The 12,580-nt window shown below is 59.7% G+C and overlaps 1 protein-coding gene across 1 annotated transcript; it reads right to left on the bottom strand.

Moving 5' to 3' along the window:
• Nucleotides 1–5,011: 5,011 nt before the first annotated feature.
• On the bottom strand, nt 5,012–8,196 carry LOC139604553 (Fc receptor-like protein 2). The gene is made up of 9 exons (XM_071455681.1): nt 8,134–8,196; nt 7,815–8,007; nt 7,352–7,606; nt 6,332–6,601; nt 5,932–6,243; nt 5,765–5,848; nt 5,378–5,399; nt 5,207–5,286; nt 5,012–5,121 (listed from the first exon to the last, which is right to left on the bottom strand). Exons 1-9 carry the CDS (start codon nt 8,194–8,196, stop codon nt 5,012–5,014), a joined length of 1,389 nt encoding a protein of 462 aa, XP_071311782.1.
• Between the last annotated feature and the right edge of the window lie 4,384 nt (nt 8,197–12,580).

Below are 12,580 nucleotides of genomic sequence, written 5' to 3'. Positions count from 1 at the left end.
GACATAGGGTGAAGAAGACGCAGCTGAGGAAGACTCCGCAGCCTTTTATCACCGACCACCAGGACACAGAAGGATGACCCTCTAGCAACAACCAGCGCAGGCGCAGAGAACTCCGAGATAACATGGACTCCTGAAGGATGGAGAGGATAAAAGGACTGAATCAGAAACTAGTTGGCGCGGCAGTAGGTGGAGCTGAGACTCCCCTGTCGCCCAGCGCTGAGCCTTTGCTTACGTAGTATAACTGCTTCAATAATTAATAAATTCTTTGATTGGAAATTGCTCGTTTTGAGTCAATTTTATAACACCGGCCATGGTAAGAAACATCCACCAGACTCTACTGTCCCATGGCACTGTGGATGCCAGGCTGCACAGCCACATTGTGAGGCTGGCTGAAGAGCACCCTGCCGACGTGGTGCTGACCCTCCTGCGCTGTGCCCCAACATGTGACAGGTACGGGGCCCACGTGCCTGGAGAGCTCAGGGCTCAGCAGCCTTTAGGGCCCGTGGCCCTGCGCAGCCTGTGCTATGGGGTCTGCCGGACAGGCAGAGAGGTCCAGGAGCCTCGGGCCCCTCTGTTTCCCGAGCCTGCTGCCAATGCTCCCCCCTGCCCCCCAAGGCACTGGGGCTCTTTCACCTGCACTCGCACAGCTGCACAGGGCACGGTACTGTGACTGAGATGCCCCTGACACAGAGATCTGATCCCACAGAGCTGCTGCGAGGATATGGAGAAGCATTGGCTCGTCAGGAGTAACAATGCAGAAAGTGCTGCCAACACTGCTCCGTGTAATGGAGGATTGGCCACTGCACAGCGCATGTGCCTCTGATGGGGATGACAGGGACGTTTTTGCCCTGGCTGTGAGTTTCTGGGCCCATGCTCAGGGCCGCCAGGTGGCCTCTGCAGTAGCTCTCAGTGCTCTCAGTGCCGGAGTCACTGGGCTGAAAGCTGGGCTAGGGGCAGGCTCAGGGGGCACCAGGCCCGCTGCTCCTCCTGCATCTGCCCTTGGGCCCTGCCCCATGGACACCTTGGCACTGAGCGCTGTCTCTGGCTGCTTCTTTTGCAGGCAGCTCTGGTGACTGTGCAGGTGCTCGGGTTGCTCAAGGCCATGATCCCTTATTCTGAGCAACTGTTTCTGGCACTGCTCTTCCATATTGTCATCACTACGCAGCAGCCGCCAGCAGAGGAAGTTGATAGCTTCTGGGGAGCATGCCAGGAGGAGCAGCGCCTTCCCATCACGCTTAACAGGTGCCAGTCCTCCTGTCCTTGCCATGCCCTTGTGGCCAGCGCCAGCGCTCCTAGTGTGACCTGGGCTTTGCTCTGCACACAGGTTTGCAGTGCAGGCCATGAAGGTTCTGCTCTGCTGACTGCGGTGTGAGCACGTGGTGATGTCTATGGAGCGCAAGTGTGCCTGGGAGACGCTGCTGTGTGCTGACAGCCAGCACTATGCCATGGCTCTGCTGGCCAGGTGAGACCCCCTTGTCCCCGCTGTCCCCGGCATTTGTGCCCTGTGCTCCGGGCAGTCCCTGTGGGCATGGGCCACAGAGGCTCGTCACTGAGGGACGGCCAAGGAGGCTGAAAAAGCCTGGGAGAGGAGAGTGCCCAGAAGGGGCCACCTCCCAGAGCAGCCACATCCCCTGCAGGGATGCTGGGAAAAGACCAGGCCTCTGTGAGTCAGTTCTGGGAGAGGTTTGTCCCCCACCTCAGGCTCTCGGTGCCTTTTTTCCCCCTGCCAGGGAGATGCGTTATGACTTGAGCCCACTGTGTTCCCATGTGGCATATGGCCTTCTCCTGCTGCTCAGCAGTGAAAAGCCAAGCTGGGATCTGCCCTTGCTGGCATTCCTTGTGGAGGTGAGCCTGGTGGCCAGCAGTGCCTGGCTGAGCTGCCTCGCAGCTCTCTGGCCTCTCAGAGCCACAGCTGCCTGGGCCAGTGGCCACGCCCTGTGCTGCTGCCTGGGCCCGGCCCTGTGGGGTTCTGGGCTCCTGCTGGATGGTTCCCCTGTCACTGCCCCGTGCCTTTCAGGTCCTCAAGTACCTGCACTGGAGGAAATGTGCTGGCACTGTTGTGAAGATGATGTCAAGTTGCCTGCAGATGGAGTGCAGGGAGCAGCGGCGCCTGGCGCTCAGAGGCCTGGTGGTGCTCAGCAGGGAGCCCTGGATGGTGAGAAGGGGGCTGTGGCTGAAGCTGCGCTGTGGAAAGCAGCCCCTTGGGCGTGCAGGGCTTCAGGAGCTGAGGCAGCTGCTCCCAGCTCTCGTGCCTCAGCTGCCCCAGTGCTTTGGCTCAGGCCTTTGGCCTGTGGGCCCTGCAGCAGCAGCAGCAGCAGCAGCAGCAGCAGCAGCAGCAGCAGGGTGGGCTTGCAGTGCCAGGGCGGTGTTGGCGGTGCAGCCGTCCATGGCTTTGCAGTGCAGCCTTGTGTTCCACCCAGGCCAGGAGAATGTGCAGCCTTTCTGAGAGCCTTCTGGAGCTGCTGGCTGAGGCCGATGGAAAGGTGGTCAGCATGTCCATGCATGTGTTGACAAATGTGCTCCAGGCAGACATGCTGGTATCCAGCACCACTGCCCCCAAGCTGGCTGAGGCACTGCTGCTGCTCTTTGACCACGTAAGGCTCTGTGTCCCCAGCTGCGGGAACTGGCTGCTGCCCAGAAACTTTGGCCAGGTGAGCATGGAGAATTTGGTGTAAAGGCCTGATCCTCTTGCATTCCTCCAGGACAACAGCTCTGTGCAAGTGCTCTCCCTTGAGCTCTTCTTCAGGGAGATGGAGTCGGTAGTGGAGGAGGGAAAAAAGCCCCTTGCGAAGATTTTGAGCCAAAGCCTCCTTCCACTCTTCTTCCAGTGCCATGATGAGAAGCGGTGTGTGGCAAAGGTGAGGTTTGGTGTGATGCTGGTGGATCTTGGGGAGGGGGCTGGGCTGCCTCCTGCCCTGGTACCTCCAGGAGTGCAGCCTGGTGCAGGCCTTGGCACAGGGATGTGGGTCCTGGGCCTTGGCCCGTGGGGCCATCTGTGGGTGTCTGGTGCCCTGCAGGCCTCTCGGGAAACGCTGCTTGGTGTGGCCAAGTTCCTGAAGAGGAGGAAGCTGAAGCAGCTGGTGAAGAAGGGGCAGCTGTCAAAGTTCAGCGAGGTGCTGGTAAGGAGGGCCTGGAAGGCCCAGGCTGAGGCTGGAGAAGGTCCCTGAGGGCGGTGCTCAGGGTGCGGGGCTGGCAGCTGTGCCCCTGGCCGCTGCTGCAGGCAGAGGCCGCGCGGGCTCTTCTCCAGGCTCCCGTGGGCCCGAGGCGGGTGCCCATGGAGCCCCGGCCCGGCGGGGCTGCGGGGCGGCACGGCGGCTCCCCGGGCAGCAGCCGTCCCTCTGCCCCCTCCCCTCGGGAGCCCTTGGCCAGCGGCTGCTGTGGCCGCGCCTCAGGGCGGTGCGGGCAGGGGAGGCCGGGGCTGGGCGCAGGCAGCGCCCGGCCCAGGGGCTGAGCCCGCGCCAACGCTTCCCTCCTGCAAAACGCGCTCTGGAGCCCCCGGATAAGCTCTGGCAGAGTCAGCACAGAGCACCAGCTTTCCTCAACATCGCAGGGCAATTCAACATTCCCAGAGCTGCTGTACGAGGGCTGGAAAAGGAAAGAGGAGTGAAAGGATGAGGGTTGGCAGGAATTGTGGCACAAAGCCACCAGAGATGCTGCTGTGGATCCAAGACCTGCCTGAGCTCGGGGGCTGCCTTCCTCCCATTCGGGATCATGGAGAGCGGTCGCGGGTGTTGTGCAGGGCGTGTGCCTGGCCCCGGGAAACTGCTACGCTGCCAGTGGGCACCGGGTTCCAACCTGCTGCCTTGGCGGCTTCTGCCCGCTGCCGGTGGTGGTGCCGGGACCGATTGGTGGCCGTGAGTTTGCAAAAGGAGCGATTTGCCCTCCTGCCTCCCGGCCGAGGCCGCCATGGCCCCTGAGGGGATGGAGCTGGAGCGGGGCGCCCCCTGCTGGCCGGGAGTGCTCCCTGCAGCGTCCCCTGCTGGCCGCGGTTATAACTGCCACAAAAACCAACAGCGCTGAGCGGGAGGGAAAGTTCTGGGATTCTGGGTTTGTGTTGTTGGTTCTGTTCTGCTTTATTAATTTCCTAGTAAAGAGCCCTATTACTTTTCTTACACTTTTGCCTGGAAGCCTTATCATTTTTGAAATTAAAACAAATTTTAGACAAGTGTCTTCTTTCGATTCCAGGAATGTTCCCACTTTCCAAGGCAAATATTTCTCATTTAAATGAGTTGCCAACTCCTGGGTTCCAGCGTGGATGAGACAGACAACCCAAGAGCAGACACGGTCAGGGAGTGTGCCACCTCATGGTCTGCCTTTTGAGCCATTAGGGCCACCAAGGGCCCTCTCCCCAGCTGGCACTTCTGGTCATGTGGACACTCAGGAGCTGGCTTTGGCAGAGTGTCACGCTGTCCCCAATGTGCCAAGGCTGACAGACTGATTGACAGACGGGGCCCTGTCTCACCAAAAGCAAGGCCTGACCCACCCCTGCCACATGGAGGTGTTCCAAAATGTCTCCAGACATCAAACTTTTCCTGTCTCTGACACCCCACCCTGTGCCATGGCCTGATCCTGACTGCCCTGGGACAGGGAGAGGCTCTGGAACCCCCCCAGGGCCTTTGTGACATCATGGTGTGGGGAACACAACAGAGGAGGGGTTTGGGACAGAGAATCCAGAGCCACCTGAAGGCCACTTCAGAACAAGGAAGGTCCAGGGCCCTGCCAGGTTCCCCTAGTGGAGAAAATGTGCTGGGGCAATCATCTGGGATTTGCCTCTATTTTGGGGGCTTTCCCAGGAAATCATTCGTTTTCTGATCCTTTGGACTCTGCACCTTGTTGCTGTTTCTGTTGGTTTTATTCTCTCTCATTGCTGTTTCAGCAAATTGTTCTTCTCTCAGCCCTTTGGGATGTTTGTTCCCCCACGGGGAGCAGGAGGGGCAGTTTTTAGTGGCAGCACAGACACGAGTGGGTGCCCATGGGTGGGGACCCCCAGTGCCCCCAGTTCCCCCCAGTGTCACAGCACATTCCCATAGATGTCACCGGGTTCCCGCGGTCGCCCCTGGGGTCCCCGCAGCTCCGCGTTGGTCACCTGGGGATGCTGGAGGGTGGTGGCACGGGGGGACGCTGCGAGAGACACGGGCTGTGGGATCTGGGTGGGGTGACACTGGTGGGTGACGTGTCCCTCTGCGTGTGTCCCCCCCGTGCTCACCCCCTGCCCTCTTGGTGACCACGACGTGGGTGTACAGCACCTCCCCCTCCTCTGGGGGGGCCGGGGGATCCGGGGGGGCCCTGAGGCAATAAAGGGGATGTGGGGGAGGAAATGAGAGGTCTTGGGGCGTTCGGGTAAAAGGGGAGAGTGTGGTTTGAGCCCCCCACTCACCTTTCCTGCTGCTTCCTGGCAGCTGCAAAAGAAAGAGAGGAGGAGTCACTGTGGGGGTCACAGGGCCCTGACCCCTTTCAGGATTGCTGAACCCCCATGGGATGCCCAAGCGTCCCTGAAACCCCCCAGAATCTGTGAACCTCTCCAGTGGTCCCAACCAAGTCAGCCTCAAACACCCAAACCCAGCTGGGACAAAGACCACCCAAATACCCCCAGGGCCCCTGAAAGAACCCTCAACATCCCTGCAGGACCATACAGCAACTGCCCAAATCCTACAGGACTCCCAGCCAAAGACACATTTCTGGGGCTGTGGGTGCTGCCCTATCGCTCCCCAACTCTGGGGGCCTCTACAGCTCCCTGGGACCCCCGTCCCCCATTGTCACCCACCCAGGCGGTGCCACCGGTGCCAGGCCACAATGACACCCACGAGCAGGAGCAGGAACAAAAGAGCCGCACTGACCCCTGCAGCCACTGCAAGAAACAGAGGGGGACACATCAGGGTCACCCATCACCCCCGGGGTCTTGCATCCCCGAGTAACCCTGTGTGACTCCACCTGTGACCCTGTGTTTCTCTGTGTCCCACGCTGTCGGCTCCAGGGCCAGATCAGGGCTGAGTGCCTGGAACATGCGGTACCCGTCCTGTCCCAGCTGATTGGTGGCCATGCACTGGTAGGTGCCCGAATGTCCCACATCGATGTCCCTGAGCTCCAGGAGGGGACCCTGAGCCACCTCCTTCCCGTTGTGCAGCCAGATGAAGGTGACAGGGGCTGAGCCCACCTGCACTGAGCAGCGCAGGGTCACAGGGTCACCTGCACGCACCTGGTGTGATGGGGGACTAGGGATGATGGTGGCATTGGCCACAGGCACTGTGAGGACATAAAGAAGGCTGGCACTGGGTGAGGTGGGATGGGGGTGCTGCGGTTGGGTCACCCCCAGCCCGAGGGTCCCGCTCACCCAGGACGGTGACATTCAGGGGGTCACTCTCGGCCATGCTGTCCCCATTGGTGACCCGGCACCGGTACTGGCTGTTGTCTTTGTCCCCAACGTGGTGCAGCTCCAGGTGGGGGCTGGTGCCCAGCAGTGCCCCTGAGCCCTTCCGGTGCCAGGAGAAGGACAGGGGACCTGACCCTGCGGCCACTGTGCAGCTCAGCACCAGGCGGTCCCCCAGTGCCACCTGTCCCCTGGGGGGCTGTGCTGACAGGGACACCCCCGAGAGCGGGACCCCTGTGGGAGGGGGTGACAGAAGGGGACAGTGAGGGACCTGGGGGGTAAGGGAGGGGAAGAGGAATCCCAGTGAGGGAGAGGGGGCGAAGAGACTGGGGGGTCTTGAAAGGGACTCCAAGGAAGGATGGGGGGGTCAGGGAAGGGACACCTGGTGAGGGAGGGGGCTGACACCAGGGAGGGTACAGGGACCCAAGGGAGGGGATGGTGAGACCTGGGGAATGTGATGGGACTTCAGAGAGGGGGGAGGGGACCTCGGGAGGGGTGAAGGGACCCAGTGAGGGATGGGGTCTCCTGGCACTGATGGAGGTCCCCAGACAGTAATGGGGGACCCGAGCAGACCATGAGGGCTCCCCGTGCCCATCCCCGCACTCACTGTGCACCGTGACATGGAGCCGGGCTCTGCTATTCTGCACGACCCCCCTTCAGAGCGCACCTGGCAGCTGTAATTCCCCGAGTGGGAGACCCCCAGGGCAGGCACCAGCAGCTGCAGGGACCCCTGCAGGCCCCCCACCACCTGCCCGTCCCGGTAGAACACGTGCAGGAGGGGGGCTCGGGGCTGCAGGGGGCTGGGGGTGCTGAGGCAGCTGAGAGTCAGGGGGACCCCTGGGTGGGCTTGGGGCAACCCTCCAGCACCAGCACCGAGAAGAGCTCAGGGAAGGAGAGGGGAGGTGAGGACTGTGACTCTGAGTCTGCCTTGAAGGGGCTTTGGAGGTGTCAGGAGATCAGAATTCCAACTGTGGGGGTGCTCACCGTGCACTGTCACTGTCACTGCTGCTGACCGTGAATGAAAGGCCCTCACCAAGCCACTGCAGCTGTAGTGACCGCTGTGGTGCAGCTGCAGAGGGGACAGGGACAGCTCGGTTCCCCTGAGGGACCCCCACAGATCCTTCTCCTCCTGGTAAAATCGCACCCTGGTGTCCGGGTTGTCCTGCCGGCCCCGGCAGCGCAGTGTCACTGTGTCCCCCTCCAGCAGTGCCCGTGCTGGCACCTGCAGCACCAGCTCATCTGTGGGACAGGAGGGTCCCATCTCACTGAGAGGCTTGAGACAGGTGCAAGGAGGGTCCCCATGGCACTGGGGACATGTGGGTGCACTGGGATGAACTGGGATGTTCCTGTGTGCAGGGCACCACACAAGGGGTGTGAGGCCACCCACAGAGTGGAGCTCACCCAGATCTATCAGCGGCCACCCAGATGATTTAAGATCCCCACTCACCATCTAAGACTCTAACGGGGGGGCTGTGCCCACTGCCAGGTCTGTCACACGTGTAGGTGCCACTCTCAGTGACACTCAGGTGGTCGAGTCCCTGCTGCCCCCAGAGCTGCCCATCCTTGTACCAAGTTGTGGCACCGGCAGTCCCCAAGCCCTGGCAGGTCAGTGTCACCCGGTCCCACAGCACCGCCGGCCTCTAGGGGGGCTCCACCAGGAGCTGGGTGGTCTGGGCACCTGTGGGTGACAGGGGACACCAGCCTGCCAGGGCCAGCATGGGGCTGGGGACAGTGGGGTGGGGCCATGGCATCCCCCGAGGACTCACCAGTGAGGCCGAGGGTCTGGGCTGGAAGGGAGAAGGGACAGGGCTGGGTGGGGGTGGCACCATGGGGACAGAGGCACCGGGGGCACAGGGTGTGGGAGATGTCCCCAAACTGTCCCCGTAGGGGACAGCAGTACATTCCTGTCCCCCTTCCTCTATCCCCACAGCCACCCCATGGCTCTGGTGACCTCATGCTCTGGCTCTGCTTGCATTGGAGACCTCAGGGGACCCTGCAGCCCCCCTGTGCCCCCTCCCCTCCCCATCCCCTGGGTGTCAGGCCCATGCCCGGGGCACTCACCCCACAGGAGCAGCGCCACCTTCCCGGCCATCCAGGTGTCCCCAGCCATGTGCACTGGCTGTCACTCGCTGCTGTGGCCACCGCTCCCCTGGCTGGCGGCTCTTGGGATGAAGGGGAAGGAAGCGAGGTCACGTCCGTCCCCATGTGTAGGTGGCCCTTGGTGGGGGCTGGGTGGCCACAAGCTGGGGACAGGCTGGGGACAAGGCTAGGTGGGACAAGGTGGGACATGGAGTTCCCAGGAGGGAGGGGCTCAATGGGTTTGGGGAGCCAGGGATGGGTGTCCAGGAGAATGGGGGGTCCCAGGGATGGGGTCCCTGAACAATGGGGGTCCTGAAGAGGTGGAGTCACCTAGGATTGGGGTGGGGGGCATGGAAATATGGATCCCAGGGCTGGGGAGACTCAGGGATAGGAATCCTAATGGAACGTGAGCTCCAGGGATTTGAAGTCATGGGATGGGGGTTCTTTGGATGTGGATGATGGGAGAATGGGGGAGCTGAGAGGATGAAGGTCCTGGGGGATGGGAGATTTCAGGGCTTGGAATGAACAGGACAGGGTTCCTTGGGAATGGGTTCCTGGGCCATGGAGATCCTGGGGAATGTCAGTACAGGGATGGGGCTCCCAGGCAATGTGGGACATATGGAATGGGGGTTACATGGTTGGGATCCCAGGGGAACGGAGGTGCCAGGGATGGGCAGTGGCTTGATGGACACAGGGATCTCAGCTCCTTCCCTGGGTGCCTCAGATTTTGGTGTGACCCAGGGCCCAGCACCACCCCCCCTGGGGTGCTCATTTCCTGTGCAGGCATCACATGGGGGTCCTGGGTAGCTCTGCCTCTGTGCCCTCCCCTGCCCTTGACTTTTTCCTCTCTTTATTTCTCTTTTCCTTATTTTCCTCACTTTTGTGCCAGGTGCCCTCTGCCCCCGTTCCTGGCTCAGCAATCCCGGGGAGCACCTGAGCAAGGAATGGATTGGGGGGAGCCAGGGGAGGAGAAAAATGGGGAGCAGGGGGTGCAGGGAAGGGTGGGGAGGTTGTGGGGGATGGAGGTGTTTGGCTGTGCCCCCTCAACACTTTCACTTTCTTTTTCCTGGGCAAGAAGGAAGAGGCCGTTTGTGCTGAGAGTCAGATGGGAAAGGGGGGGGGGGGGTTCTGTCCTGGGGGGGCACATCCAGAGGCTCCTGTCCTGGGGGGATCCTGTCCCAGGGGGTGACACATCCTGTCATGGGGGGTCCTGTCCCAGGGGGTGGCAGTTCTGGAAATGTCCCTGCACATTCCTGGCCAGGCGCCTGTCCCAGGGGTGGCACATCCTGGGGACCCCTGTCAATGCAAGGCTGGGGCCCAGCCATGGCCCAGCCCCACTGCACAGGGATGGCCATTGCCCAGCCCTGCTCTGCCCAGCCCCAGGTGGCAGCCAGCACCTGAGGGTCCCCCCTGCCCCCTTGGCTTTGATTCTGGCAGCTTTAGAGCTGCTGCAGAGGTGAGAATTCCGTGGGTGAAAAAGGCCCTGTCTGTGGTTTGCTCAGCCCTGCAAGAAGCACAAACCCAAAGGGAGCTCAAGCAGTGGCTCTGTGAGGGCCTTTAATGGTTTTCAGAGCAGGGCTGGCTGGAAACTGCCCCTGCAGGTTCAGCTGTGGGGGAACCAGTCCGGAAATGCAGCAACTGATTATTTGTTCCTGTCCCCAAGGGACTGAGAATACCACAAAACAACTGCAAATCCCACACCGATTTTCTCAACAACCTGACCTGGACCCTCCTTCTTGAACATAACCTCCTGCCCTTTGGAACCTCATGGAAAGAATGTGTTCTGGATGTGCACACCAGAAGAGAGGGAAAAGTGTGGAAATATTGAGCAGGGGCTGCACACAAGGTGCTGGGGAACAGGGGTGTCACAGCATCAGCAGGGAGTGCCCAGGCAGGGGAATTCAGGGCAGGCTGGAGTGGATTTACCAGGGAATCAGACCCTGAGGCACACAGGGGCATTTCCACGGATTCCTGTGCACTCTCCCAAGCATGGACAGAGCTTCTCCCCTTCCTCCATGGGAAATCAATCAATTTTCAGGGTGGGAACGAGGAAAATAGGAAGAGTTCCTAAATATGGTCCAAGAAAAGGTTTCCTTAGGGGCTGGGGTGCTGCCCAGCAGGCAGGGAACAATCCCATGGAGCTGTTGGACACTCAGGGAGATTCCACCCTCTGTGTTATCCACAAGCAAACCCTGCTGTGGGATGCACCAAGGGGCTCCTAAAGGGAGCCAAAAAGTCTCATTTCTTTGTGATTTGTTTGTGTTTTTATTGTGAGGGACTTGTTGGGACAGAAAGCGTTATAAGGATTCTACAAACCAGAGCATTTTATACCTTGCCAGTTTGATTTTTGCTGAGTTTGTTCTTTATTAGGAAAATAACGGTGTGGGAAAGATTTTTGCTTTTATTCTATGGATGTGTAATTTTGTCTGAACCAATTGGGCATCAAGTGTTGCCTGGGATGGCTGAGCCAGGAAATGGGGGGACCTGACCCTGGGGTGAGTGGGGCAGGGACACAGAGACTCCCAGGACAGCCCTGGGGTGCTGCAGGGTGGGGAATGTGCGGAGCTCTGAGTCACCCCAAAATCTGAGGCACCCCATGAAGGAGCTGTGACCCCCGTGCCCACCCAGCCACTGCCCATCCCTGGCACCCCCATTCCCCTGGGAACCCAACCATGGGACCCCCATTGCCTTGGTCTCTCCTCCCTGGGGACCCCATCCCAGGACTGACATTGCCCAGCCCCACCATTGCCTTGATCCCATCCCATGGGCTGCTTCTTCCCCGGAACCCCTATTCCCAAGGGTCCCCTTTTTCCGCCTGCACCCTCAGCTCTGGCACCCACACACCATGACCCCAAATCCCTGGGGACCATGTTCCCACAGCACCCCCATCCCTGAATGCCCCCAGGCATGGAGACCCCAATTCCCCTGGACCCCCATTCTGCTGGACACCCATCCTTGGTTCCCCACATCCCCTGAGCCCCCCAGTCCTGGCAAGACCATCCCCCACCATGTCCCCAGCCTGTGCCCATCTTGTGGCCACCCTGCCCCCACCAAGGGCCACCTCCATGTTGGGACAAGATGTGACCTCGCTTCCTTCCCCTTCATCCCAAGAGCCGCCAGCCAGGGGAGAGGTGGCCACAGCAGCGAGTGACAGCCAGTTGTCACAAGCCGTCCTCATGGATGGGTTTCGTGATGGTTTGTGATCTCAGAGTGCAAGAAGAACCAACACGGTCGAAGGGGGTTTGCAGTGATAATCAAAACAAATCACCTTTATTGAAATAACCACAGTGAAAATTACTTCGGGAGGAATTGGGGGAAAGGGGAAAATAAAAGGGAAAAGAGGGACGAAAAAGAAAAAGGTATGTAGCTACCAAACATAGTACTGTGGTGTCCTTTGGTGTCCAGCCGATGGAGTTCACCAGGTCACGTCCAGGGAAATCTCAGGGGTGCAGTCCATCTGCACTCTAATAATACCCTTTTTTGATGGGGGGAGGGGAATAGATCTTGAAACCGAATCAAAGGTAGTCTATTCTATCCTCGGGGAAAAGAATGGTATTTGGAAAGGGTACACACAGTCCATATTCTCTGTAGTGGGTGAGAGCCATTGTCTTCATGGTCCAATGCTCCCACCTGCAACATCCATCTTGTTTTGGTCAGCTTGCCTCCCCCCACACTCCTCCCCGGGGTTGGGGGTTTCAGTCCCAGGCCTTGGAAAGTATGAGAGGGGGGCCTTCTCACATAGGGGTTTCATGTCTGGGTTTTTCTCTGCTGAAGAGGCTTCTTACATTTCAGTTTGTCTGTTACGGTGATTGCAAACGAGCCAGAGGGGTCTTCTTAGGAGGACCAGCCAGAACTCAGGAGAAGTTCAGCCAGGCCAAGAGAAAAATCCCACAGCTATTGTTGCAAAAGGTCAGAATGTCCTTCTTTCTTCTTGTTGAGCTCAGTGTAGCATATAGTAAATACACCTGTGAAAACAAAACTTTGACAATGCTCTCAGCTGTCGGGGCCTGGCTGGCATATGACTTTCTCCTACAGGGCTAGACAGGGGGGTCTTTTCTTCAGTGTTCCCCTAATGATGATCATGAGGCAGATGAGGGATATTTCAGACAGACTCTCACACCAGTCCACATGGCT

The sequence above is a fragment of the Agelaius tricolor genome, unplaced genomic scaffold (assembly GCF_023055355.1).
Source record: "Agelaius tricolor isolate 1412-34295 unplaced genomic scaffold, bAgeTri1.0.p SCAF_52, whole genome shotgun sequence".
Lineage (NCBI taxonomy): Eukaryota > Metazoa > Chordata > Aves > Passeriformes > Icteridae > Agelaius > Agelaius tricolor.
Note: the sequence above shows the minus strand (reverse complement) of the source record. Positions and strands in the feature narration are given on the sequence as shown.